Below are 27,192 nucleotides of genomic sequence, written 5' to 3'. Positions count from 1 at the left end.
CTCTCCTTCACGCTCTCTACAATCCGTCCTGCTTTCCCTTCTCTCTCTTTCCAGGAGCTGCAGAGCTCGGTCTGCATGGCCCCTTTCCTCTCTCTCTCTCGTCTCTGTCTGCCAGGAGCTGCAGACTCCCATGTCTGCTCAGCTGCACTCCCCTCTTACCAACTCCGCCTAAGCTGATGTTCCTCGACAAGCTCCCCTCTGGCAATCTCTGACAGACTGACTACTTTCCCTCCAGACCAGAATATATATATAGGGGAGCCACCCACAAGCTGGATCAGTGCTCCCCCTTCTGGCCTGGAGTGTGAACATGTTGTATGTTTGTGAATACCTGATAAGAAGAATCTTTCATCGCTTCCAAGCGTGACATCACTCTCCACGAGAGGAAAGCATTGCCACTGTGACAACCAGGAACCTGGGGTGTTACACATGTCTAAAATTTTGCATGGGCCACTCAGTCCACAAAAAATCATAGACATGTGAATAGCCCCATGGTCTATCATACATATGAGTACTTTACATGAAAAACTCAGATAGCACTCGAACACAAAAAGAAAATTTACGTGTGAATGGACCCTATCTTTTCCACCGCTGACACTCGGTGGCTTCAGGTGAAGTGATTTCAGTTCCCGCCGACATGTTGTTCTATGACTCTGCTGAGATCAAGTTCACGGCAGGCTTCTCATAATCCTCTCCTGCTGTCTGCAATAACGACAGATGGAATTCTGCTGGTCTATTTTTTTTTTTACATTGACTATGGATTCTGCGTTGTGTCACTTCCACACCATACCATGTATACAACTGTTTGGAACGGGAAGGTCCAAAATTGCTCAACAGAAGTTGCAGCTGGGTGTTCTGCCACCTCCACACCATACCATGTATACAACTGTTTGGAACAGGAAGGTCCAACATTGCTCAACAGAAGTAACAGATGGGTGTTCTGCCACCTCGACGCCATACCACGTATACAACTGTTTGGAACGGGAGAGTCCTAAATTTCCCAACAGAAGTAACAGTTTGGTGTTTCTGTGAATGACCATGTGTGAGTCGGTATGAATATATTCGCAAGTCCCATTCCATCGACCACATCAGCGTTCCATGGCCACTTCTTGGAAGAGGGAGGATCACCTCTTACCTTCTCTTTTGAATAGCCGACCTAATGTGTGTCACACCGGAAAGATGGCATCCTACCAGACCGGCCAATCAAAAGGAGAACCACGGGAGTCAGCAGGTAAGAGATGGCACTTCCTCTCCCTTTGCAGTGGCCACAGATTACCATCATGGCTGATGGAACAGGATGTGCAAATCGATTTTTACTGACTCTAAGCTTGTGTGTACATCAACCTCCACTATCATAATACGGTACGTTGAACACACAGCACTTCCACCCTCCAGAGAGAACCATCTGACTGTGGTTAAAGATACGATGGCCTCCTTCTTTTTTCACACTGCTCTGGTACATGAATGATAAGCTTAAGCTTTGATAGGTTTCTACAGATGTACTCTAAACCAGTTCTGATGAATGAGGCCCGATAAGCATTATCCAGTGCAAATCACACAAGAGAAATGGATCTAGTTTTTTCTAACCCACCATGAATAAAAGGCAAACTTGATGGACTTTTTCAAAGATTAATTTTGGAGTATGTGCAAAAGTGTTCAAAGGGTTCGCAAATCCTCTAACTGGATTAATTCATACTGTTCTCACAGTACGTCAGCGTTACTCCATCTGGCACAGATATTCAAGAAAATCTGCTGTACCATGAAGTGCTTGTAGTCCTTTTCATTCTTATGGGAAACTTGAGTTCATTTTTCATTCATCCACATTAGACTATTGTCAGTCGACCCCGTTAGGATTGTCACCCTGGGTCAAATGTCTAATGGGTATGGGTAGGCAACCTGACTCTTTCCCAACATGAGATTCTGTATGAGATAAGGATATGTTATGTCAGATTTTGGACTCCGGATACTTCTATTCTCTGCGAGAAAAGCCGCCACGACAGAAGAACACCTGAGTGCTCAGCAGACTGAGTGTTCCTGTGTATGGAGTAGTCAGAAGAGATAGCTGCTGGCCAAACGATCCTACGACAGCAATCTATTGTGTATGGGGACCATTAGACCCAACATCCCTCTTACAGCAGATGGAGAAGACCTTAGATTGTCTCATCCTAAAGAATCGGTTCAATTATGCAAATCACACTCTGATCAGCCAGATCAGACTGTGATTAGAGTGTGATCCAATTCTCTCTAATGAGGAGGCGATGAAGAAAAAAATGTCTTCATCCTCTCCTTTCTGTCAGTCCGTGGAAATTGGACTATATTCAGATGTCATCCGGGTACAGTCCGATGTTTTCCAAGGACTCACTGACTTGCATGGCCGAGAGAAATCTGAAAATCAGCTTAAACTTGGGCATGCATAGAATAACATTGGAAGGAGTGCGATCCGATATTTTATCAGATGTGAATCAATTTGCAAGACCCGGCCCATCAGCCAAGTTTGGTAATCTGCGCTCCGAGGACAACCTATCAACGGATGGCATCTGAGGCTCTTCTTTCGAGTAGCCGGCCCAGGCAAACGTCACATGTGCATCACACTGCAATGATGACATTGTGCCAAACTGGCTACTCAAAAGAAAGGTTGTGGATCCCATCAGGTAGCAGGTGGTTCTCAAGGTTCCTCCCAGTGGCAACAGATTACTGATGTAGCCAATGTGCCGGGACGTTCGAATCCAATATCTCTGATTATTGATGCCTTAATTTGACCTCATGGGTATTAAGGGTATGTGCACACGATGCGGAAAATGCTGCGGATCTGCAGCGTTTCCGCAGCTGCGGGTCCGCAGTAGTTTCCCATGAGTTTACATTACAATGTAAACTTATGAGAAACGAAAAACGCTGTGCACATGCAGCGGTTTACATTCCGCAGCATGTCACTTCTTTCTGTGGATTCCACAGCGGTTTTACAGCTGCTCCTATGGAAAACCGCAGTTGTAAAACCGCAGTGAAAACCGCAGAAAAAACACGGTAAATCCAAGATAAATCTGCAGCAAAAACGCAGCGTTTTTGCCCTGCAGATTTATCAAATCTGCTGCGGAAAAATCCGCAGTGGACCAGAATACGTGTGCAGATACCCTAAGTATTCCCATGGCGAACGGTGAGGAAAACTTTTTTCGAAATGGAAGTAAACTGTTTTCATAGCAAGTCTGGTCCATCCGCCTCAACGGGGAGAAGTAGACGTTGATCTTCAGGCTAAAATTGTTACTATTCCCTGAGCCCAACCTTCGCTATGAGTACCAATAATTCTGGTTACAATGTCTTCCCTCCGGTCATTCTGGACTTTAATTAAAGATAGAAGTCGGCTGCACCTCCTCCAACCTCCCATGTATCTGAGCCATCACACAATGCAGAAGCTGCTCCTCTAAGAACCTGGTGTTTATTCTATAATAGACAGTAACAATCTGCCATTAGCTGCTCGTTACATGTTGTGTGTGCGCAGCATCAGGAACCGTTGGCTTTCTGCATCTAATTGCTTCTTTGTAGCATGATCCAGCCTCGGATTTTTTTTTCAAAGCACGGGATAACAATTCAACCAAAGGAGTTCACGACAAGATGATGTAAATCAAATCAGTGGTGCACAAAGAGGAGTGGGGGCCTTCCTCATGGTGCTACAGGGATGGTCCATCCTCCACCCTTTTCGTGCCTTGTTGGACAGAGAAGTGGTCTTAAATTCAAAAAGGTTACCCTTAGAAATTGCTAGGATGGGACATGGGGTCATGGAGCTACTGTAGGTAAAGCTCAGCAGGCCCTATGACTTGTCCACTACGAAGAGCTACAGATGTTTCCTTTGACCTTTTTTCTTGGCTTGAGATGATTAGCAAAGCATAGTAAAATTAGTAAAACATAACTTCACGATACTCTGTCACGAGATATTAATTCTATATGTGATTATTAGAGATGAGCGACAAAATTCTGAGGTCTCTCCAGACATCATGGATCCCATGCACATTAGATGGTTGGCTAATCCCACTGAAATCGGAGGCAGCACGGTGGCTCAGTGGTTCCAGCAATGGGGTCCTGGGTTCAAATCCCACTAAGGACAACAACTACAAGGAGGTTGTTTATTCTCCGCATGTTTGTGTGGGTCTTCTCCAGATTCTCCGGTTTCCCCCCACATTCCTGATAGGGAATGTAGATTGTGAGCCCCAATGGGGACAGCCATGATGTCTGTAAAGTGCTGTGGAATATGATGGCGCTGTATAATTAAAGCATAATAAATAAGGGTTTGGATGACTTTTATCTAATACGTTTTAGGTTGTCTCATGTCCAGTCTTTAGGATCGCATACCTTACCAGTCTCCCGTCTTCCCCCTTACCCTGAGGAAATGCCCTCCTACATGACTGACTGTATGAACTATGAGCTGTCGAAAGCTTCGCAACCTCAGAAGAGTGTCATGGCACTGAAGATGGCCGGACCCAGCAAAAAAAAGAGCCAGTGCGCTGTTTGCCTAGGAGTCAGGCCACTTCTGATAGACTCCAGTGGTGGCTGGTAACCAAGGCAACAAAAGGTGTACACAATGAAATTACAAATGCCTCCTTTCATGAGAAGGGAGAGGATTTTGAAGAAGAGCTAAATTGAGAAGTTTCTTGCTTTTCGAAGCCCTTATTAAGTTTTCTTTAAAAGGGTTGTCTACTACTCGGAATCCCCTTGTAAAATATTAACTCCAAAATTCACTTTGTCGACACTGTCCCTCCCGGGGATCGCATGACATTGTTATGTCACGCAATCCCTGAGGTCAATCATTCTCCCCAGCCATTGCTGATTGGCCGCTGGGATCCCCAAGACATGACAATAGTATGTGATCTATTTCCAGGAGAGCCAGAGCCGACACCAGCGGTGAGTATAAGTATTATATTACAAGGGGGAAACATAGGCATTCGGAAAGAGTTGACTACCCCATTAAAAACTTGACGGTAACACTTTAAAAGCTGCAATTGTAGCTAGTGTTATTACACAGAGACAAGTTAAAGGGGTTACAGGATAAGAGATGACTTACTGATTAGTGGGGGGGGGGGGGGGGTTAAAGTGCTGGGACCAGCACTGATCGGCAGAATGGGGAATTTTTATCCTGGTTACAAAATGGAGCATCAGGTTGGATATCGACCACCATCGCATTCATTCTTCTGGAAAACTGCAGCGCTCATCAGCCCCGTAGAGAATGAATAGAGCGGCTATCAACCCTACGTGGATAAAAATGAGCCATTCTACTAGTTAGAGCCCCCCCATCAATTGATAACCTGTGGATAGATAACTTTTCACTAGACAACCCCTTTAAGGAGCAGTTAAGATTGATTAGCTAGATAGAATATACATTTTATAATGTGATTCTTCGATAATTTAAAGGGGATACGACATGATTTTTAATTATTTTTTTGACATTATTATTCAGAAATACTCCCTCCTATAGGCGATGCTGTGCTGTTATTTCCCACGTACAGTCCTAGCGGACTGTATACAGACCCCCCTTAGGAGCAGCTCTAGGTGGGCGCCATCACAGGACAGATGGACACATGACACCTAGTACATAAACACATCCAGTCTCAGGCGCTATGTGTGGAGTATGCGCGCAGCGGCGCCCGGGAGTCAGCCAGGCGGAGAGGGGCAGCGCGCAGCTAGAGCGAGCATTACGGTAGGAGAAGGACCAGCGCCTGGAGCCGCAGCCGGAGCATCCCAGTCATCAGCGCCAGGAGCCATGGCCAAGGAGCGGCCGGAGAAAGCGGAGGAGACCGAGCAGATGATCGAGAAGGAAGGAGGGAAGGAGCCGGCCGAGGTGCCAGGAGGAGCCGCGGATGGCAGGGACATGAGAGCCGTGCTCCTCTCCGGGTTTGGAGGGCTCAATAAGCTGCGGGTGGCCCGGAAAGTGATGCCAGAGCCCCAGGATGGAGAAGTGAAGATCCGGGTGAAAGCCTGGTCCGGTACCCTTTATATACAATCCCCATTCACCATGCATTCTGGGGTGGGGGGAAGGGTTAATGCAACTCAACTGGTTCACAGTGCGGTCATGGGAGGGTTAACTGTAAGAAAGGGCCACGATAGCTGCCTTCCGATGAAAGGGTTAACCGAAGAGCTACCGCCAGGTCGGAAGGGTTAACTGAAGAGCTAGCGCTAGCTCGGAAGGGTTAACCGAAGAGCTACCGCTAGGTCGGAAGGGTTAACCGAAGAGCTACCGCCAGGTCGGAAGGGTTAACCGAAGAGCTACCGCCAGGTCGGAAGGGTTAACTGAAGAGCTACCGCTAGCTCGGAAGGGTTAACCGAAGAGCTACCGCCAGGTCCGAAGGGGTAACCGGCGGCTGGGTAACTCGGGTGGGAGAAGTGGAGTTTTTGCTGCTGAAAGGGTTAACAGGGGAGCGAAACCTGTTGACGGGGAAGGATTTACGACCGTCCCCGGATGGGTTAAGCCGGCAAATAGAAGGGGCTCACTTAGGGCTTCAAGGGTTAATCGGAAAGTGGGCGGGTTGGACGACGAAAGGGTCAACCGGACAACAAAAGTCTGGGGGATCAATGAAAGGGTTAACCGGGAGGGCAGCTATAAGGTGATGTGGACGATGGAAAAAGGGTTATACCGCCGGACGGGGCTCGGTGACTGAGGGGGTTAATTCGGAGGCCAAAGGAAATCATAACGAAAGGGTTAAAATATGTCACTGGGTGCAAAAAGCAAAGGGTTAATTATACTTGCCCTCCCAAACAAAAGAGAACCAGATGGTTAAATAGTAGGAAACCCACCGATGGAGGGTTAACCAGGGCTCAGTTGGAGGTCTGGTCGACGAATGGTTGACTCTAAGGGTTAATCAGGGCCGTGGTTGCGCCAAATGTAAGTGTTACGTTGGTTGTGGGCACAGCTCTGGAGCACCGCCGTACTGTACACCCAGCCGCCATCTACGGCTGTAACCTGTGGCCGCGGGATACAACATGCCGTCACTTCTCTCCCATTCATTGTCTGTGGGATAATTTTTGTACGGCCCAATAATAATCCCCAGTGTATGATAATCCAGCGTCTGGCAGATCCTGGTAATAACTGGTTAAAAGAACCAAAAATATTTGATGATTCTTGGAAAATAAACGGAAGAAGGGAAGTTGTTAATAATAATTATTTATTATGATGTTATTGAAATTAGAATGTTGCTGTATTCTAGTATTTTAACCCTTTCAATTGTAGATTTTAGTTTTTGATTTGCCGCCATCGTCAGGCCTTCGCGCTCCGCTGAATATTGATGCAATTTTTAATTGAAAAGACATTTACAAAGTGACGAGACGGCGCCGATGGCATCGGACTAACTGATACTTTGATATTTGAATTTTTCAAGAAGTTCTGTTACTATGGAGACAGGATCCAGAAAGATGCACAGGATGCGCCGTCTCCTAGTGACACCTGTGTGTAGCATGCAAATGTAGCAGAGAGGAGTTTGACTTTTAGCGCAACCGAGGTTACGCTTTTGAGATCGGGCACTGATGTGTGATGGGTGGAGGTCTTACCCCTGGGACTTACAGCAAGAGGTTGTCCAGGTTTGAGATTTGTGGATCCTTCCAGCGCGCACGGTGCACGCTGTCGGGATTCTCCGGGCTGGCACATGACCACAATTATACACTTTGCATACATGCTGTCACATGCCGACTAGACGTGTGTGGCCTAGCTCAATGCAAATGAATTGAGCAAGGTCGAACAAGTCTAGTTGGAATGCGACCACAAGTATTCAAATCGCCACCTCCGGTGTCGGAGAATCCTGACAGCGTGCACCGTGAGGATAGAGTAACTGCAGACTTGTACCCCAAGCCTGGACATCCCCTTTAATGCTGTTACATACGGAAACACCTCTTTAAAGAGAGCGTATCTCCACAACAAAAGTGAACGGTTTTGCTCTTATTTTGTTCCTCACCTGAATATTCTGTTTTTTTTTGTTTTTTGTTATATTAAAATCTGCCATCTAGTTGCAGAGATATGGGCCTTTTTATTTAGTGCTACTTTTTATGGTCTTTACAAGGGGGCGTGGCTCACAGGGTAGTAATGCAGTAAAGACACGCCCCTGAGGATCTTCTGAAACATGTTCTCTTATAAAGACCATAAAAATGGGCACTAAATAAAAAGTTCCATATATCTGGAGCCATATGGCGGCTTATAAAACAATCACCATACTCGGGGGAGTGGTGGGAATAAAATATATACAAAACTGGAAACTCATTACTTGATAACAAGTCCTCTTTAAAGGGGGTTTTCAGTATTTTATTTTCCATTTTTTTAATATTTTTTTTACATGGGTTTTTGAAGTCCTATAAAAAAAATCTGTGGAATCGCCATTCCCAGAGCAGAGTGACTCCCACAATGTTTTTTGAAGAAAAAAAAAATATATATATTAAAAGTTTTACCAAGAGTGAGTTAAAAGATATGTGTGAAGCCAGCCTCGAGTGTCAAGAAAGGGTCTCGTTGATTTGCTCATTTTTTGTAAATTTTTCTTTTTATTTACATCTTTTTTTATTTCTGTCTTTTTTTGTGTCTATTTTATATATGTTCTCTTGTTTGTTTATTTTTTTTTTGTGTTCACCAACATGGTTGAGGTTATTGATTTCCAGGTGTTTTTGTTTTCTAGATGTTTATTAATGACTAGATGGTGGCCCGATTCTAACGCATCGGGTATTCTAGAATATGCATGTCCACGTAGTATATTGCCCAGCCACGTAGTATATTGCCCAGCCACGTAGTATATTGCACAGCCACGTAGTATATTGCACAGCCCACGTAGTATATTGCCCAGCCACGTAGTATATTGCCCAGCCACGTAATATATTGCCCAGTCACGTAGTATATTGCCCAGCCACGTAGTATATTGCCCAGCCACGTAGTATATTGCCCAGTCACGTAGTATATTGCCCAGTGATGTAGTATAGCTACGTAGTATATTGCCCAGCCACGTAGTATATTGCCCAGCCACGTAGTATATTGCCCAGCCACGTAGTATATTGCCCAGTCACGTAGTATATTGCCCAGTGATGTAGTATAGCTACGTAGTATATTGCCCAGTTACGTAGTATACAGCACAGAACAACGTAGTATATTGCACAGCGACGTAGTATACAGTGCAGAGCCACGTAGTATATTGCACAGCGACGTAGTATATTTCCCAGCAAAGTAGTATGCAGCACAGAGCCACGTAGTATATTGCACAGTCACGTAGTATATTGCCCAGTGACGTAGTATATTGCCCAGCAAAGTACGGTAGTATACAGCACAGAGCCACGTAGTATATTGCACAGTGACGTAGTATATTGCCCAGCCACGTAGTATATTGCACAGCGACGTAGTATATTGCCCAGTCACGTAGTATATTGCACAGTCACGTAGTATATTGCACAGTCACGTAGTATATTGCCCAGCGAAGTAGTATATTGCCCAGCGAAGTAGTATACAGCACAGAGCCACGTAGTATATTGCACAGTGACGTAGTATATTGCCCAGTCACGTAGTATATTGCACAGTCACGTAGTATATTGCTCAGTGACGTAGTATATTGCCCAGTCACGTAGTATATTGCCCAGCCACGTAGTATATTGCTCAGTGACGTAGTATATTGCCCAGCGAAGTAGTATACAGCACAGAGCCACGTAGTATATTGCCTAGTGACGTAGTATATTGCCCAGCCACGTAGTATATTGCACAGTCACGTAGTATATTGCACAGTCACGTAGTATATTGCTCAGTGACGTAGTATATTGCCCAGTCACGTAGTATATTGCCCAGCCACGTAGTATATTGCTCAGTGACGTAGTATATTGCCCAGCGAAGTAGTATACAGCACAGAGCCACGTAGTATATTGCCTAGTGACGTAGTATATTGCCCAGCCACGTAGTATATTGCCCAGTAACGTAGTATATTGCACAGCCACGTAGTATATTGGCCAGTCACGTAGTATATTGCCCAGCCACGTAGTATATTGCTCAGTGACGTAGTATATTGCCCAGCGAAGTAGTATACAGCACAGAGCCACGTAGTATATTGCCTAGTGACGTAGTATATTGCCCAGCCACGTAGTATATTGCACAGTCACGTAGTATATTGCACAGTCACGTAGTATATTGCTCAGTGACGTAGTATATTGCCCAGTCACGTAGTATATTGCCCAGCCACGTAGTATATTGCTCAGTGACGTAGTATATTGCCCAGCGAAGTAGTATACAGCACAGAGCCACGTAGTATATTGCCTAGTGACGTAGTATATTGCCCAACCACGTAGTATATTGCCCAGTAACGTAGTATATTGCACAGCCACGTAGTATATTGGCCAGTCACGTAGTATATTGCACAGTGACGTAGTATATTGCCCAGCTAGGTAGTATATTGGCCAGTCACGTAGTATATTGCCCAGCCAGGTTTGTCACAGGTTAAAAAATAAAAAAAAACATATACTCACCTTTCCGAGGGCCCCTTGTAGTCCACGGCAGCTTCCGGTCCCAGGGTTGGTATGAGCGCAGGACCTGTGATGACCGTGACGTCATGGCAGGTCCTTCTGCCACCGGAACCTGCAACGGAAGATGGCGGCCGGCGCAAGCTGCTACGGAGGGTGAGAATAGCAGGGTTTTTTTTTTATTATTATTTTAACATTACATTTTTTACTATTGATGCCGCATAGGCAGCGTCAGTAGTAAAAAGTTGGGGACACACATGGTGAATAACGGCGGTAATGGAGTGCGTTACCCGCGGCATAACACGTTCCGTTACCCCCGGCATTAACCCTGTGTTAGCGGTGACCGGAGGGGAGTATGCGGACGACAGGCACTGACTGCGGGGAGTAAGGAGCGGCCATTTTCTTCCGGACTGTGCCCGTCGCTGATTGGTCGCGGCAGCAATGACAGGCAGCTGGCGAGACCAATCAGCGAATGAATAACCGTGACAGACAGAAGGACAGACGGAAGTGACCCTTACACAATTATATAGTAGATTCACCAATTGCAACTTGTTAAGGTTTTGCAAGAATTTTTGCACATTTTCCGGTTTTCCTCTAGAGTGATGATAAACACGTCTGACATTTTTTATGAAAGTTTGCAACATTTTAGCAGAACGTGCACGTTTTTACTGTAAAAACTCCAAAAAAAGACAAAAATGAAGAGCATTTTTTATTTTGCGCAAAATTCATGACCAATGTACAAAAATTTGACGCCCAAAAAATTAACAAATACCACAAGACAAAAAAAAAAAGAAAATGCAATGACATGAGAGAAATTTTTTAATAAGAGCCAAGTTGCAAATGTGCATTTTTACTCTTTTAAAAGGAATCAGTCTTTTTCTATGTCATTTGAAAGCACCATGAGGTAGGGGCAGAGACCCTGATTTCAGGGATGGGTCACTTACCTGTGTTTTTCTGTTTCAATAAAGTCAGTGCTTTATCAGCAGGAGATTATCACTACAGGACTAGTTGTCTTGTGCCTCCTGGTCCTGCCACGCCCCCACCACTATTGGCAGCTTTTTGTCAATATACAGTACAGTACACAGAAAACAGCCAATCAATGATGTGGGCGGGGATATACAGGGCTCAGCATTCCGAGCTCTGAAATTTGAAAGGTAAATGATGTTATTCTATTACGTCATTATATTTCCTGCAATTAGGGAAATTTTTGTGAACCCTTTTAATATGGGTGTAAAGAATATCAGCATCTTCGGGGGACTTTTTTTGTTTTTTACTTCAATGTATGTGTTTTGGGCTAAATATATCTTTTGTCATTGAGTTTTATCTAATATTTTGCACCGATTTTTTTTATAGCCTCCATTTTGCATTGTCTGTTGGTGGCTACAGAATGAGAAACTGTCATTGACATTGAGCTTGTTGTAGCCCTTTTATCTGTCTTTTTCTCAGCTGATTTAAGATTACGTTAACGTTCAGCTCAACTTTGATGTGGTCTGTGGTCAGAATTCAGCACCGAGAACTTCCAAGATAAACTAGTAAAAAGATTTACATACTCCCCATTAGAACACGCTCACTGATGGATTCTTAGTTAACTCATTCTGCAGCCATCAAGGAGCAGGGAAACCAAGGACCCAATTTATTATTGCATTTGCACCTTTCTTTGTCTAGCGTCTGGTGTTATTTGACTGTCTTTCATTTGCGCCTTTTTAAAGTTTATTTTATATTGTTGTTTTGTTGTTTTGTTTTTTAAGTTCATCATTGTGGAGGAAGTTTTGGGGTTTCCAGATGTTTTCTGCTCATTCAACGATTGCGATTTTTTAAAAAAAATGATTTTGTGCACACGTGGAATACAAATTTTGCGACAGTTTAATAATGGAATATGCAGTTAAAAAAAAATTGTAAAAAAATAACAAAAATTTTCTACAAAAATGTATTGCTCCATTTTGAAGAAAAAAGTAAGAATACCAGAGAACGAAAAAAGAAAAGGGAATTAAAAAAAAAAAAAAGCACGGTTGATGAATTGCGTCCATAGAGCCGGTAAAAACCAAACGGCGCAAACATTTTTAATGAATTCCAATTGCAAAAATTAGTTTTAGCCCAAAGCATCTTTTTATAGCATAGAGTCATGGCTAGTGACGAGCGAACGTGCTGTGATAAGGTGCTATCTGCAGGGCTGTGGAGTCGGAGTTGTGGAGTTGGAGCCCATTTTGGTGGAGTTGGTGTCATGGAAATTAAGGAGTCGGAGTTATGGCTTACCGACTCCACAGCCCTAGTCGGAGCCCATGTTGGTGGAGTCGGAGTCAGTGTCATGGAAATTGAGGAGTCGGAGGTTTGGCTTACCTACTCCACAGCCCTGGTTATCTGAGCATGCTCGGTGATAACTGGGTGTCTTCGTCATGCTCGAAAAATATCTTCCAGTCCCCACGACTGCATAACCTCACAGCTGTTCGACATCCGCAACTCATGCAGGGATTGCCGAACAAACAAGAAATCCCTATATGTGTTATGGCTGACGAACAACAGTCGTGGGGACTTGAACATGTTTTTCGAGCACGCCGAAGACACTCGGTGACCGTGCTCGAATAAGACCTCATCCGAGGACATTCGCTGATCACTAGTCACCAGACATCTCCCAATAAAATCATAGACTCTCATGCCAAAATTGAACAAATTCTGAACATTTGCATCAGGACAAGGTGGCCTCCTCTATGATGTCCATGTCATAGGACATAAGGGCTGAGGGTGTCTTCATGAGTCATGATGAGGACATTCATGTTTTGGGCGAGTTCACGGTGTGACGTACATTTAGGTCTCCTCTGTATGCTTCCAGTTGTATTCTCACTGATACATTACGACCGCTCCGAGCTCATAGGATTTGTGTGACTCATGCTCCACGTTGATGGTGAAATGCCACCGTTTCTACGTAGGGTAAATTATGTTTGGGTATGAGTCACATTCAGCCACTAAATAGTCTGGACGGGCGGACTGGGTCCCAGCTGATTCACCGCCGCTTGCTAGGAACATACTTGATCTGAAGCAGTGGAGCAGAACTAGGACATTAGTAATATCAGGAGCTTTACACTCTCCGGCAGTCAATCCTCGAAGGGACTCGATCATGGTTGGGTTCTCCTGTACTCTAGAGACCATAGAGTCCAACCTCATACGTTTCTGAGAAAGGGGACAACATTGTGATGCCCAGTGTGGGTTGTGGCTACACCCCAATAACATCTGTATTCATATGCCTGCGCGCAAGAGGCTGCATGGAAGTGATATCTAAATGATAGGAGAACATATGTCGTTTCCAGCACTCTCGTTGGGGTTCCTCTTGGTGGTGTTTATTTCAGCATTATCAAAGAAAGCAGAAAAAATAAAACCAAAACTGTCAATGTGTATAGCATCAAGCTGATTGTGTGGCATCACTGCTTCACCACAAAATGAGAGACTAGAAGACAGTACTATCTGGACAGACATCTGTCTGAGGCCGGCTTCACACTTGCGAGTTTTACGGACGTAAGAGCGCAGAAACTACGTCCGTAAAACTCGCAAAAAATACGGCACAATTATTCTCTATGCCCCTGCTCCTATTTGCCGTATTTTACTGATCAGTATTATACGGCTTTCTACGGCCGTACAAAATCGCAGCATGCTGCGTTTGTCACCGTACTGCGCAAGAAATACGCCAATGAAAGTCTATGGAAGCGTGAAAAATACGGATTTCACACGGACAAGCAGTGTGACTTGCGAGAAATAAGCAGCGCTGTTAGAGAGAAAAGCCGGTAATTCAGTGCGGTGTACAGTAAAATCACACTGACAGCTTACAGTAGAATAGGTAGAATAAATGTGTACACATAGAATAGGTATATATATATATATATGTCAGTGAGACACATATATGTATATATATTAATATTTATTCCAGCGCTATACAGCTTGAAAGCCGGTAATTCAGTGCGGTGTACAGTAAAATCACACTGACAGCTTACAGTCCAATAGGTAGAATAAATGTGTACACATAGAATAGGTATATATATATATATATGTCAGTGAGACACATATATGTATATATATTAATATTTATTCCAGCGCTATACAGCTTGAAAGCCGGTAATTCAATTACCGGCTTTTTCTTTCTCCTTCCTAAAACCCGACATGATTTGAGACATGGTTTACATACAGTAAACCATGTCTTCTCTCCAATTTTTTTGCAGATTCCACACTACTAATGTCAGTAGTGTGTATCTGCAAAATTTGGCCATTCTAGCTCTTAAAATAAAGGGTTAAATGGCGGAAAAAATTGGCGTGGGCTCCCGCGCAATTTTCTCCGCCAGAGTAGTAAAGCCAGTGACTGAGGGCAGATATTAATAGCCTGGAGAGGGTCCATGGTTATTGGCCCCCCCCTGGCTAAAAATATCTGCCCCGAGCCACCCCAGAAAAGGCACATCTGGAAGATGCGCCTATTCTGGCACTTGGCCACTCTCTTCCCATTCCCGTGTAGCGGTGGGATATGGGGTAATGAAGGGTTAATGCCACCTTGCTATTGTAAGGTGACATTAAGCCTAATTAATAATGGAGAGGCGTCAATTATGACACCTATCCATTATTAATCCAATTGAATGAAAGGGTTAAATAAAACACAAACACATTATTTAAAATTATTTTAATGAAATAAAAACAATGGTTGTTGGAGTATTTTATTCTACGCCCAATCCAATCACTGAAGACCCTCGTTCTGTGAAAGAAAAAACATAATAAACCAACAATATACTTACCCTCCGCAGATCTGTAACGTCCAACGATGTAAATCCTTCTGAAGGGGTTAAAACATTTTGCAGCAAGGAGCTTTGCTAATGCAATGCTGCTCCTCGCTGCAAAACCCCGGAGAATGAGTCTAAATATAGATCAATGATCTATATTTAGCTTCATTTGCGGTGAGGCGCCCTCTGCTGGCTGTTTATAGATTGTGGGAACTTGCCTAGAAAGCCTGGGAGCTTTCTAGGAAATTTCCCACGATCTATGAACATCCAGCAGAGGGCGCCTCACCGCAAATGAAGCTAAATATAGCTCATTGATCTATATTTAGACTCATTCTCCGGGGTTTTGCAGCGAGGAGCAGCATTGCATTAGCAAAGCTCCTTGCTGCAAAATGTTTTAACCCCTTCAGAAGGATTTACATCGTTGGACGTTACAGATCTGCGGAGGGTAAGTATATTGTTGGTTTATTATGTTTTTTCTTTCACAGAACGAGGGTCTTCAGTGATTGGATTGGGCGTAGAATAAAATACTCCAACAACCATTGTTTTTATTTCATTAAAATAATTTTAAATAATGTGTTTGTGTTTTATTTAACCCTTTCATTCAATTGGATTAATAATGGATAGGTGTCATAATTGACGCCTCTCCATTATTAATTAGGCTTAATGTCACCTTACAATAGCAAGGTGGCATTAACCCTTCATTACCCCATATCCCACCGCTACACGGGAATGGGAAGAGAGTGGCCAAGTGCCAGAATAGGCGCATCTTCCAGATGTGCCTTTTCTGGGGTGGCTGGGGGCAGATATTTTTAGCCAGGGGGGGGCCAATAACCATGGACCCTCTCCAGGCTATTAATATCTGCCCTCAGTCACTGGCTTTACTACTCTGGCGGAGAAAATTGCGCGGGAGCCCACGCCAATTTTTTCCGCCATTTAACCCTTTATTTTAAGAGCTAGAACGGCCAAATTTTGCAGATACACACTACTGACATTAGTAGTGTGGAATCTGCAAAAAAAATGGAGAGAAGACATGGTTTACTGTATGTAAACCATGTCTCAAATCATGTCGGGTTTTAAGAAGGAGAAAGAAAAAGCCGGTAATTGAATTACCGGCTTTCAAGCTGTATAGCGCTGGAATAAATATTAATATATATACATATATGTGTCTAATGACATATATATATATATATATATATATATATAGACAGTATATATATATTTTTTTTTCTTTTTGGGACACATGGATCATTTCTATAGCGGTATGTTGGTTTTGCAAGCCTGCGAGAAAACCACGCAGTACGGATGCCATACGGATTACATACGGAGGATGCCATGCGCAAAAAACGCTGACACACCCTGCCTACGGAGGAGCTACGGACCACTATTTTCGGGACATTTCAGCGTATTACGGCCGTAATATACGGACCGTATTTTCATACGCTGAGTGTGAAGCCGGCCTGAGAAGGTTTAGTGAATCCTGCATTGAGCAGGGGGTTGCACACGATGACCCAGGAGGTCACTTCCAACTCTACCATTCTATGATTCTATCTCTGCCTGCATGAGTTAGGTTCACATTGCGTTAGGGGCAGTCCGCTAACGGAATCCGTTACACAGTGCCACTAGTGCAATGTAACAGGTCCATTAGCGCTGCCATTGACGGCAATGTAACTAACGCATCGCTAACGTATGCCATTTTTGGCATGCGTTAGCGATATTCCGTTAGTTTCTGATGGACCTCGAACGCTGCCAGCAGCGTTCGAGGTCCGTTCCTCGCTAGCGCAGATCGGGCATCTGCACTAGCGGGATCGCTAAACGCGATCCCTTTTTGGACATTGCATTAGCCATTCCGTTAGTGTATGCGCTAAACGGATTGCACTAACGCAATGTGAACCTAGAAAGACAGCGATAGTACTATCTGCTCCTACAATATTCAGGGGGAGATACAATGAGGCAATACTATCTGTTCCTACATCAATTGCAGGGACGCAGCACTATCTGTGCTTACATAATCACAGAGAGAGACAGATAGGGAGTACTATCCTTGCTTTCATTGCTAAAAGGCATAGACAAAGGGAAGTACAAGTTTTGGTCATGGCATTTAGAGGGAGAGACAGTACTGTCTGGGCCCATATTATTTGAGAAAGACCAGGAGGTAGTACTGCATTTTTTCATCTCTCTTAGCAGGGACAGTAAGTACTATTTGTGTCTGACTATATCATTTACATTAAAGGGACTCTGTCACCTGAATTTGGCGGGACTGGTTTTGGGTCATATGGGCGGAGTTTTCGGGTGTTTGATTCACCCTTTCCTTACCCGCTGGCTGCATGCTGGCTGCAATATTGGATTGAAGTTCATTCTCTGTCCTCCATAGTACATGCCTGCACAAGGGAAGATTGCTTTGCGCAGGCGTGTACTATGGAGGACAGAGAATGAACTTCAATCCAATATTGCGGCCAGCATGCAGCCAGCGGGTAAGGAAAGGGTGAATCAAACACCCGAAAACTCCGCCCATATGACCCAAAACCAGTCCCGCTAAATTCAGGTGACAGGTTCCCTTTAGATTACAAGGATTCGCTACTATCTGCACCTGTGCATTTTATTAGAAAGTACAGGAAGGCAGTATTATATAAATGTGTGCAGTATATAAAGAAAGTGTACAGTACTATCTGTGCCTGTATATTCTATTAGAAAGTACAGGAAGGCAGTATTATATATATGCGTGCAGTATATAAAGTGTACACTACTATCTGTGCCTATATATTTTATTAGAAAGTACAGGAAGGCAGTATTATATATATGCGTGTAGTATATAAAGTGTACACTACTATCTGTGCCTTTATATTTTATTATAAAGTACAAGAAGCCAGTATTATATATATGTGTGCAGTATATAAAGAAAGTGTACAGTACTATCTGTGCCTGTATATTCTATTAGAAAGTACAGGAAGGCAGTATCACATATATGCGTGCAGTATATAAAGAAAGTGTACAGTACTATCTGTGCATATATATTTTATTAGAAAGTACAAGAAGGCAGTATTATATATATGTGTGCAGTATATAAAGAAAGTGTACAATACTATCTGTGCCTGTATATTCTATTAGAAAGTACAGGAAGGCAGTATCACATATATGCGTGCAGTATATAAAGAAAGTGTACACTACTATCTGTGCCTTTATATTTTATTATAAAGTACAGGAAGGCAGTATTATATATGCGTGCAGTATATAAAGAAAGTGTACAGTACTATCTGTGCCTGTATATTCTATTAGAAAGTACAGGAAGGCAGTATTATATATATGCGTGCAGTATATAAAGTGTACACTACTATCTGTGCCTTTATATTTTATTATAAAGTATAAGAAGGCAGTATTATATATTTGCGTGCAGTATATAAAGAAAGTGTACAGTACTATCTGTGCCTGTATATTCTATTAGAAAGTACAGGAAGGCAGTATTATATATATGCGTGCAGTATATAAAGAAAGTGTACAGTACTATCTGTGCATATATATTTTATTAGAAAGTACAAGAAGGCAGTATTATATATATGTGTGCAGTATATAAAGAAAGTGTACAATACTATCTGTGCCTGTATATTCTATTAGAAAGTACAGGAAGGCAGTATTATATATATGCGTGCAGTATATAAAGTGTACACTACTATCTGTGCCTTTATATTTTATTATAAAGTACAAGAAGGCAGTATTATATATTTGCGTGCAGTATATAAAGAAAGTGTACAGTACTATCTGTGCCTGTATATTCTATTAGAAAGTACAGGAAGGCAGTATTATATATATGCGTGCAGTATATAAAGAAAGTGTACAGTACTATCTGTGCATATATATTTTATTAGAAAGTACAAGAAGGCAATATTATATATATGTGTGCAGTATATAAAGAAAGTATACAATACTATCTGTGCCTGTATATTCTATTAGAAAGTACAGGAAGCCACCGGGGCTTGATCCTCAGCCCTTCTCCTGGTGGATTCTGAAGGGTCTAACCACAATTAAACATCTTTGCTCCCCGTTTAATATTGCCCTGACCAGGCAGGAATTTATCCAAAAATATGAGCCCCCAGTTAGAGAAATGTTCCGCATGAACCAAATCCTTGACTTTGTGAAGAAGAGTGTCCCGGGCAGAAACCCCTTTAGATTAACAGGATTTGAACAAAAATGCTCGAGTGATCCCTTGGGAAGGGGGGTGATATCCTTATTGTACTCATCCTTTGCTACAACACAGGGGGAGGGAAAACTAAGATTCATGGGTCAGTGGGAGGAGGACCTGGGGTTTGAGATGTCGTTGGAGGAGTGGTGGCGCTCCTGTGACAACTTATCCAGGGGCTCTCACCAGGTATCTATGGTTGAAACTTCACTCAGGGTCCTTCACAGGACCTACCAGGTGCCCACGAGACTTCACGCCATCTATCCTCAGGTCTCGGATAGGTGTTTTAGGGGTTGCGATGCACCTGGGGATGTGAGACACATTTGGTGGACATGCCCGGTGGTGGCGGGTCTCTGGGAGGGGGTGAAGCATATAATTGATAGGATGGCTGGAAGAGAGATACCATTGGACCCACGGACATTTTTACTCGGATTAAAGCCACAAGGAATGTCCAAAACACTCTTTAGACTGGTGATCTTGTTGGGTATGGCGGCCAAAATACACATAGCATCAAAATGGAGGACACCGTCACTTTCAATGCCCCAGGTCAAGACTAGAATGAGTACAATTATGATGTATGAGCGCATCCACGCAACGAGAACTGATGATTGGAACCACTTTCTCCGGGTGTGGACCCCGTGGCTGGATTTGAACTCTGGGGATCAACTGACGCATGCCCTTGCACTCTCTTCGTGAGGAGAAAACTGGAGACCGCAAATTACTATTTAGAGATAAATATTGGTGTGTGGGTTCTTTTTCCTGTTTATTTTTTTTTTTTCTTTTTTCTTTTTCTATGAGTTGTAACCTAAAATCTGAACTCTGTCGGTGTAAACCTAAAGTATACTGTTGTGTGGTAAAGAATACTGTAAAGCGAATTTCTTATGATTCATACCCTATCCCACTTACCCTTCTGTTTCTGTCTTGTCTCTGTCTTGTCTTGTCTTATATGTAGGTACACATAGGTCCAGTATAATAGATATTTCATGACACTAATGATGTAAGAATGACTCCTTGTTGTACCATCAAAACTCCCATGTTGGGAGATCTATGTACTAATCTTTAAATTTAAATAAAAATTATTGAAAAACAAAAAAAAAAAAAAGAAAGTACAGGAAGGCAGTATCACATATATGCGTGCAGTATATAAAGTGTACAGTACTATCTGTGCCTATGTATTTTATTAGAAAGTACAGGAAGACAGTATTACTGTCGGCTTTAATATGCGTAACAACAGACGACATCGTGCAGCCATGTTGCCATGGTGCGAGTTTAACTAACAGTATGAACATTTGCTATATGTAGGTTTTATAGAAAAGCAAAACTCCCTGATAGTGATGAGCGAACGTGCTCGGGTAAGGTGTTATCTAAGCATGCTCGGGTACTATCCAAAAGTCTTTGTCGTGCTCGAATTCTATGTTCAAGACCCCACAGCTGCATGTCTCGTGGCTGTTAGACAGGCAATCCCTGCATGTGTTGGGGCTGTCAAACATCACTAGACCTGACCATATATGCAGGACGAGAGAGTTAGTGGCTTATATACATTTTTCTTAATATGTAAATGAGCTGTTAAGATCTATGGGCCGGACATAGATCTCTGCGGCAATATGTCTCCAGAGCTTATTGTAAATGAAAGGAGAGTTACCAGTGTGAGACAAGTAATGACTGACAGCCTGCTCTCCTGAGCTATATGTCTCATACTGGTAACATCCCCCAGTCACTTAAAATAAGCTCTGGAGGCAGATTCTCAGGGAGATCTATGTCCTGCCCGTAGATCTTAACAGCTCATTTACATATTAAGAAAAACATGGATTTCACTGAAATAAGACATCAGATCACGTATAATTTTATCAAACTTTCGATCTTGCATTTGTAGTGCGGTCTTCCTGCTCTCTTTTGCCGAAAACTCTGTTATGTCCTGCAATCAAATGAATGACATTTACCTTTTTGCTTTCAGCGGTCTAAACTTCATTGATTTGATGGTTCGGCAAGGAAACATAGATAATCCCCCCAAAACGCCTCTGGTTCCTGGCTTTGAACTGTCTGGGATTGTTGAGGCGCTCGGAGGAAACGTCACCGGTTTGGAGGTAAATCAACAATATCTCACTATTATCGTGTCTGGTTTTACATTTTTTGTTGGAAATAATTGATTATTAGAGAATTGATGACATTTTCCAAGACCCGTAACATTTTCATTTTTCAGTCGAAGGGGCTGGGTAAGGGCGTATTTTTGCACCCTGAGTTGACGTTTTTATTAATACCATTTTTGGATGGAGATGACATTTTGGTCCCTTCTACATGCATTGTTGTGGCAGACGAAAAAAAATGACTTTCTGGGGTTTGGATTTTTTTTTATAGTTAGGATTTTTTTGGGATACAGAAATATACCATGTATGCATTTTTTTAATGTTTAAATTTATTTAGTTTAAAAATGGGGATGATATGAACTTTTATGTTATATTTTTTAATCTTTTATTTTATATTTTTTAATCTTTTTATATTTTTATAAACTTTTTTTTTTATATATATATTTTTACTTTATTTGTTAGTCCCCTTAGGGGACTTTAAGCTCTGATCAGCCCATTGCTTGTACTATGTACTGCAATGCTACAGTATATCGCAATAATCACGGTCTACTATGAAGCCCAGGCACAGGCTGCAATGACAATCATGGTGGTCTTCAGCAGACCCCTGGCTGTTATTGCCACCCGTCAGTGCCCCATGATGGCGTCCCCACCCCCTGGGCCATTCACTGTAAATGCCGCTGTCAGAGATATAGTGCAACATTGAACAGCAGCAGGTGAAGCTTTCTGCTAGAGGCAGATGATGTCTGACTTGTACAGCCATCACTTGCCGAGAAAGATGCAGGCTCAGCTTCTGAGCCTGCATCAAAGCTAGGACTCCGGCATTGGATGTACCAGTATGTCCAATGTTAGGTAAGGTTTTATTAGTGGCTTATACTACTTTTCTGTCCCACTCCCTGGAGGCCATGCTTGTCCAAATTGGTTACTGAGTCCAAGTACCTCCATCAGCTCCTGAAGTCACCATCCACTAAAATCTGTCGATCCCAGACAAGACGGATGGCCATACCACTATGGTGTCATGCGCCAAAGCTCATTATACTCTAGGGAAAGGGGGAGAAGTGGAGAGCAGAGTCTGAAAACAACTAGATGGAGACACAGACAGATCATGCTGAGCCTTCTAACATTGAATCCTTCTGTGTGTGCTGTGCTCTGCGTGAGAGAGATCATAGCAGCTAGTCTCCTTCCACCAGCTCAGAGTCAATTGCAGATTCAGAGAGCAAAACTTGTAAAAATACAGGAAAAAAAATCATATACTGGCCAGAAATATTGTAATTCCTCATGTATACGCATTAAAGCTTATTCTGAAAAGTTACTTGAGAGTACAGTTACCATTTATATAAAGAAATTGCAATATTATGTGTCCCCTAGAGATAAGAAAATATTAAAAAGTGATATAATATCCACTAATGATTAAAAAAAAAAGTTTATTAGTCTAGAAATTCTAATATTCTATGGTAATATCCCCATAAATTGTGCAAAAAATGCAATTTTAATGAACAATTTAATTAACTCGTCTGTGATTTTCAATTTCCATCCCACATAATTGTTTAATTGTCCTTACAGTAATCGTTATTAAAGACTTAGCCGCATCCTAGAGTGTCGTAAAAAGAGAACACTTGGGAATATGTTTGTGGTCGCGATAGATTTTTGTTGCTTATTTCCCCTTTTCCATCCACCATAAAGCGACAAATCGTGGAAAGGATAAAGCATGGAATACTGATGTAGCAAAACTGGGTTTGTTAGCTTAGTAAAATGGATTTTTCAGATGCAATAAAATTTAGTTTAATATCAAAATGTCTTGCTGGGCTACTTTCTCTATTGTCTTAGAGGAAATGTTTCAGCAGGTTTTTACATATAGAAGTAGTGGTATGGTGGCGTAGGCGCTTGTCTCCCGATAAGAATGATACCTTTTTTGTTAAAATCCGATGCATCAGTCATGAGAAATTTAACATAGAAGTTATATGCAAATCAGGCTGGAAGTGCAGTGGAGAACTTAGGCTGACACGCCCACTTCCAGTGCATATGGCTTCTTTGCTCGATTTCTCTTGACTGGCACATCGGATTTCAACAAAAAAGGTATCATTCTTATTGGCGAACAAGCACCGATTCAGCCATACTACTTCGGGAATCTTCTGACAATCAAGGATCCAACAAGCTAAATGTGAGATTTTATCCCATTCATTGTGGTCAATGAATGCTTGTGCCGACTATATCTTCTGGTGGTACACTAAGCTTTAGTTGACCAGAAAAAGGTCCATCCCCGTAGAGAAAGCTTACCTAGTTGGGAATGCCACGCTTTTTCCATTTCTCCATGTAACATCATGAGCTGTGATGTAATTCACCCCAATTGGATCCAACTACAATTTCTTACTTTGAAGTCCTCGGCTGATGATTTTGGCTTCCATTGACCATCAATGCGTCATTTTCTTTTCAATGGATTTATATCAGTAAAGATCGCCCGCTTCAATCCCCAAGCAATGAGATCCAATGTGTGATTTAAAGAATTACAGTTGTTTTCATTTTTATTTCATAAATCAATAATATTCATGATATTCATTTTCTCCAACTGGGTTGATCTTTCACTTCCAATTCATGGGTCAAATCAATATTCAATGTAGGCAGATTTTTCCCATTACGGAGATAGAAGATGACAATTGGTGCTTTTAAAGTTCTATGTAGGAGGGAGGAGCTAGAGGCGGAGCTAGACATTCTCCATAGAACATCATGAGCACCAACTGTCATCGAACTCAGTAATGGCAACGTCTGTAGTCTCTGATACAGATTTTACCCTTGAAATGCAAATTTTGGGAATGAATGATCAGTCTTGGAGGAGATAGAAGCAGATTTCTCTGATAAGATATATTACAAAGTTGCTTATTTTCATGTATATAAAAAAATTAAAACAAAATTTTCTTAGCAAATCAGCATTTTTATGATCACCTAGAGCAGTAGTTTTTTAAAATGTTGCACCCATGGGGGGGCTCTACTGTTGTGGGGCACCGTGATTAGGGCAGCACTCCCATGTAATTGTGAATGGGTGGGCGCATTTTGATGAATTATTGACGACCGTTGTAAGCTGTCACGGGCATGGCGTAGCTCTCAAGGGGCGCAGCTCATTAGCGAGATGCACCTCGCAGTTTGATTTAGTCTCCCAAGAGGTTGGAGGCTTAGATGAGGGAAACAAAAAAAAAAAGAAAATCCTGTCTTTTTCACTTCTAATTGAAGTCACGGGGCACAAGTTTTACTTGTTGCTGCGATATGACAGATCTGCCCTCTCCATGGAAACTGTGCTTGGTAAAACGAATAGCCGGCCTTCACTGTGGGGCGGTAATTAAAAACGTGACCAAGAGCCATATTTGACCTTTTCACTGCAGGGAAAACAAGAGGAAGGAGCTTAATGATCATTTCAACAGCTCCGAACACAATACCCTAATCCGTAGTACAATGGAGCCTCCGCTGCCCATGTAAAGGGGCATCAATCAAAACAAATGAGACGCTCGTATACCCACCTGGCCGGGCGGCACTCAGGCCTCTCATGTATGGCAGATTAGTTCATAAAAAAATTAAAATGATTTTATATTACAGAGTAGTCGTCATTTTAATATTTTTTTTTTCCATAAGTCAATAGCACATGTGAAAATTTAAAAAAATATATATCTTATTAGAGGTAATCTGCTTCTTTCTCCTCCTGGACTGACTATTCAGTCTCAAAATTCTCAAAGATCAGTCCAGGAGGAAAAAGAAGCAGATTCCTCTGATTAGATGTATTCTATAGCTTTTTTTTTCATGTGTACTATTGATTTATGAAAAAAATGACAATGATGGTTATTCCAAAAAAAGCGAACCTGTCACCAGGTTTGGTCCGTGTCTGGAGCCTCCCATCTTCTTGCGATTCCGCCCTCCTGCTTCTTCATCGCTCGCCAACATCGTGCTCCTGCGCAGGCGTACTTATCTGCCCTGTTGGGGGCAGAGTAAATTTCTGCAGTGAGCAAGTGCTGGGTCTCTCTGAACTGTCCCAGCGCCTGCGCACTGCAGTACTTTACAGAGAAGTACACCTGTGCAGGAGCACGATGTCGGGGAGCGATGAAGAAGCAGGAGGGCGACGTCGCAAGAAGATTGGAGGCGCCAGACCCGGACCTGCGACACCCATCGGACCGGACCGCCCCCCCTTCTCCCCCCCGGATGAGTATAATAAAACTTATCTTTCTTCACTTGCAGGTCGGATCGGGGGCTTATCTACAGCATTATAGGTCTGAGGTTTGATAATCTTGGGATCTGTTCTTGGGTTGGATAATTTAGTGGTCTGAGGTTTTATAATCTACGGATCTATTCTTGGGTTGGATAATTTAGTGATCTGAGGTTTGATAATCTACAGATCTGTTCTTGGGTTGAACAATTTAGTGGTCTGAGGTTTGATAATCTACTGATCTGTTCTTGGGTTGGTCAATTTAGTGGTCTGAGGTTTGATAATCTACGGATCTGTTCTTGGGTTGAACAATTTAGTGGTCTGAGGTTTGGTAATCTACTGATCTGTTCTTGGATTGGTCAATTTAGTGGTCTGAGGTTTGATAATCTAGGTATCTGTTCTTGGGTTAGATAATTTAGTGGTCTGAGGTTTGATAATCTGGGGATCTGTTCTTGGGTTGGATAATTTAGTGGTCTGAGGTTTAGTAATCTACGGATCTGTTCTGGGGTTGGACAATTTATTGTTCTGAGGTTTGATAATCTACGGATCTGTTCTTGGGTTGAACAATTTAGTGGTCTGAGGTTTGATAATCTAGGTATCTGTTCTTGGGTTAGATAATTTAGTGGTCTGAGGTTTGATAATCTGGGGATCTGTTCTTGGGTTGGATAATTTAGTGGTCTGAGGTTTAGTAATCTACGGATCTGTTCTGGGGTTGGACAATTTATTGTTCTGAGGTTTGATAATCTACGGATCTGTTCTTGGGTTGAACAATTTAGTGGTCTGAGGTTTGGTAATCTACAGATCTGTTCTTGGATTGGTCAATTTAGTGGTCTGAGGTTTGATAATTTATGGATCTGTTCTTGGGTTTGATAATCTATGGATCTGTTCTTGGGTTGGATAATTTAGTGGTCTGAGGTTTGATAATCTATGGATCTGTTCTTGGGTTGGATAATTTAGTGATCTGAGGTTTGATAATCTACAGATCTGTTCTTGGGTTGGATAATTTAGTGGTCTGAGGTTTGGTAATCTACGGATTTGTTCTGGGGTTGGACAATTTATTGTTCTAAGGTTTGATAATCTAGGGATCCGTTCTTGGGTTGGATAATTTAGTGATCTGGGGTCTTATAATTACGTTGTCTGGTCTGTGTCTTTCAATTTAGAGGTCTGGTCTGTGGTCTGATAATTTAGTGGTCTGATGTCTGATAATCTTGGGATCCGTTCTTGGGTTTGATAATTTAGTGGTCTGAGATCTAGCCTGAAACCTTATATTTAACAATGATAGACTAATGATATAAATTAATATATCTCTATGTATATTAAGTGTTCATCACTAAACCACTCTACTCTAGACCTCCAGGGATATGATCTCTTTTAGACCACCGTGGAGCATGAATAATATTAATCCTTTCAGCACTCTAGACCACCACTTATACTTTGCAGTACCCTTTAACCCACTGTAGACCCCCATGGATATCACAAAGTACAGTGCATGTTGGCAAAGTGAGTAAAATGGAATTTTGCTGTCTGTCTCTTGTGGTTACCAAGATAATTGGAAAT

General features: G+C 42.4%; 1 protein-coding gene across 1 annotated transcript in view; it reads left to right on the top strand.

Annotated features, from left to right (window-relative positions):
• Positions 1–5,671: 5,671 nt before the first annotated feature.
• VAT1L (vesicle amine transport 1 like) overlaps positions 5,672–27,192 on the top strand; it is a 56,170-nt gene continuing 34,649 nt past the window's right edge. The window contains exons 1-2 of the mRNA XM_069738847.1: positions 5,672–5,961; positions 21,323–21,452. Of these exons, the coding sequence (XP_069594948.1) occupies positions 5,744–5,961; positions 21,323–21,452 (348 nt within the window). The 5' untranslated portion in view covers positions 5,672–5,743. The remainder of the gene's footprint in view (positions 5,962–21,322; positions 21,453–27,192) is intronic.

The sequence above is a fragment of the Ranitomeya imitator genome, chromosome 9 (genome assembly GCF_032444005.1).
Source record: "Ranitomeya imitator isolate aRanImi1 chromosome 9, aRanImi1.pri, whole genome shotgun sequence".
Taxonomy (NCBI): Eukaryota; Metazoa; Chordata; class Amphibia; order Anura; family Dendrobatidae; genus Ranitomeya; species Ranitomeya imitator.
This window is presented reverse-complemented; position numbering and strand designations above follow the sequence as displayed.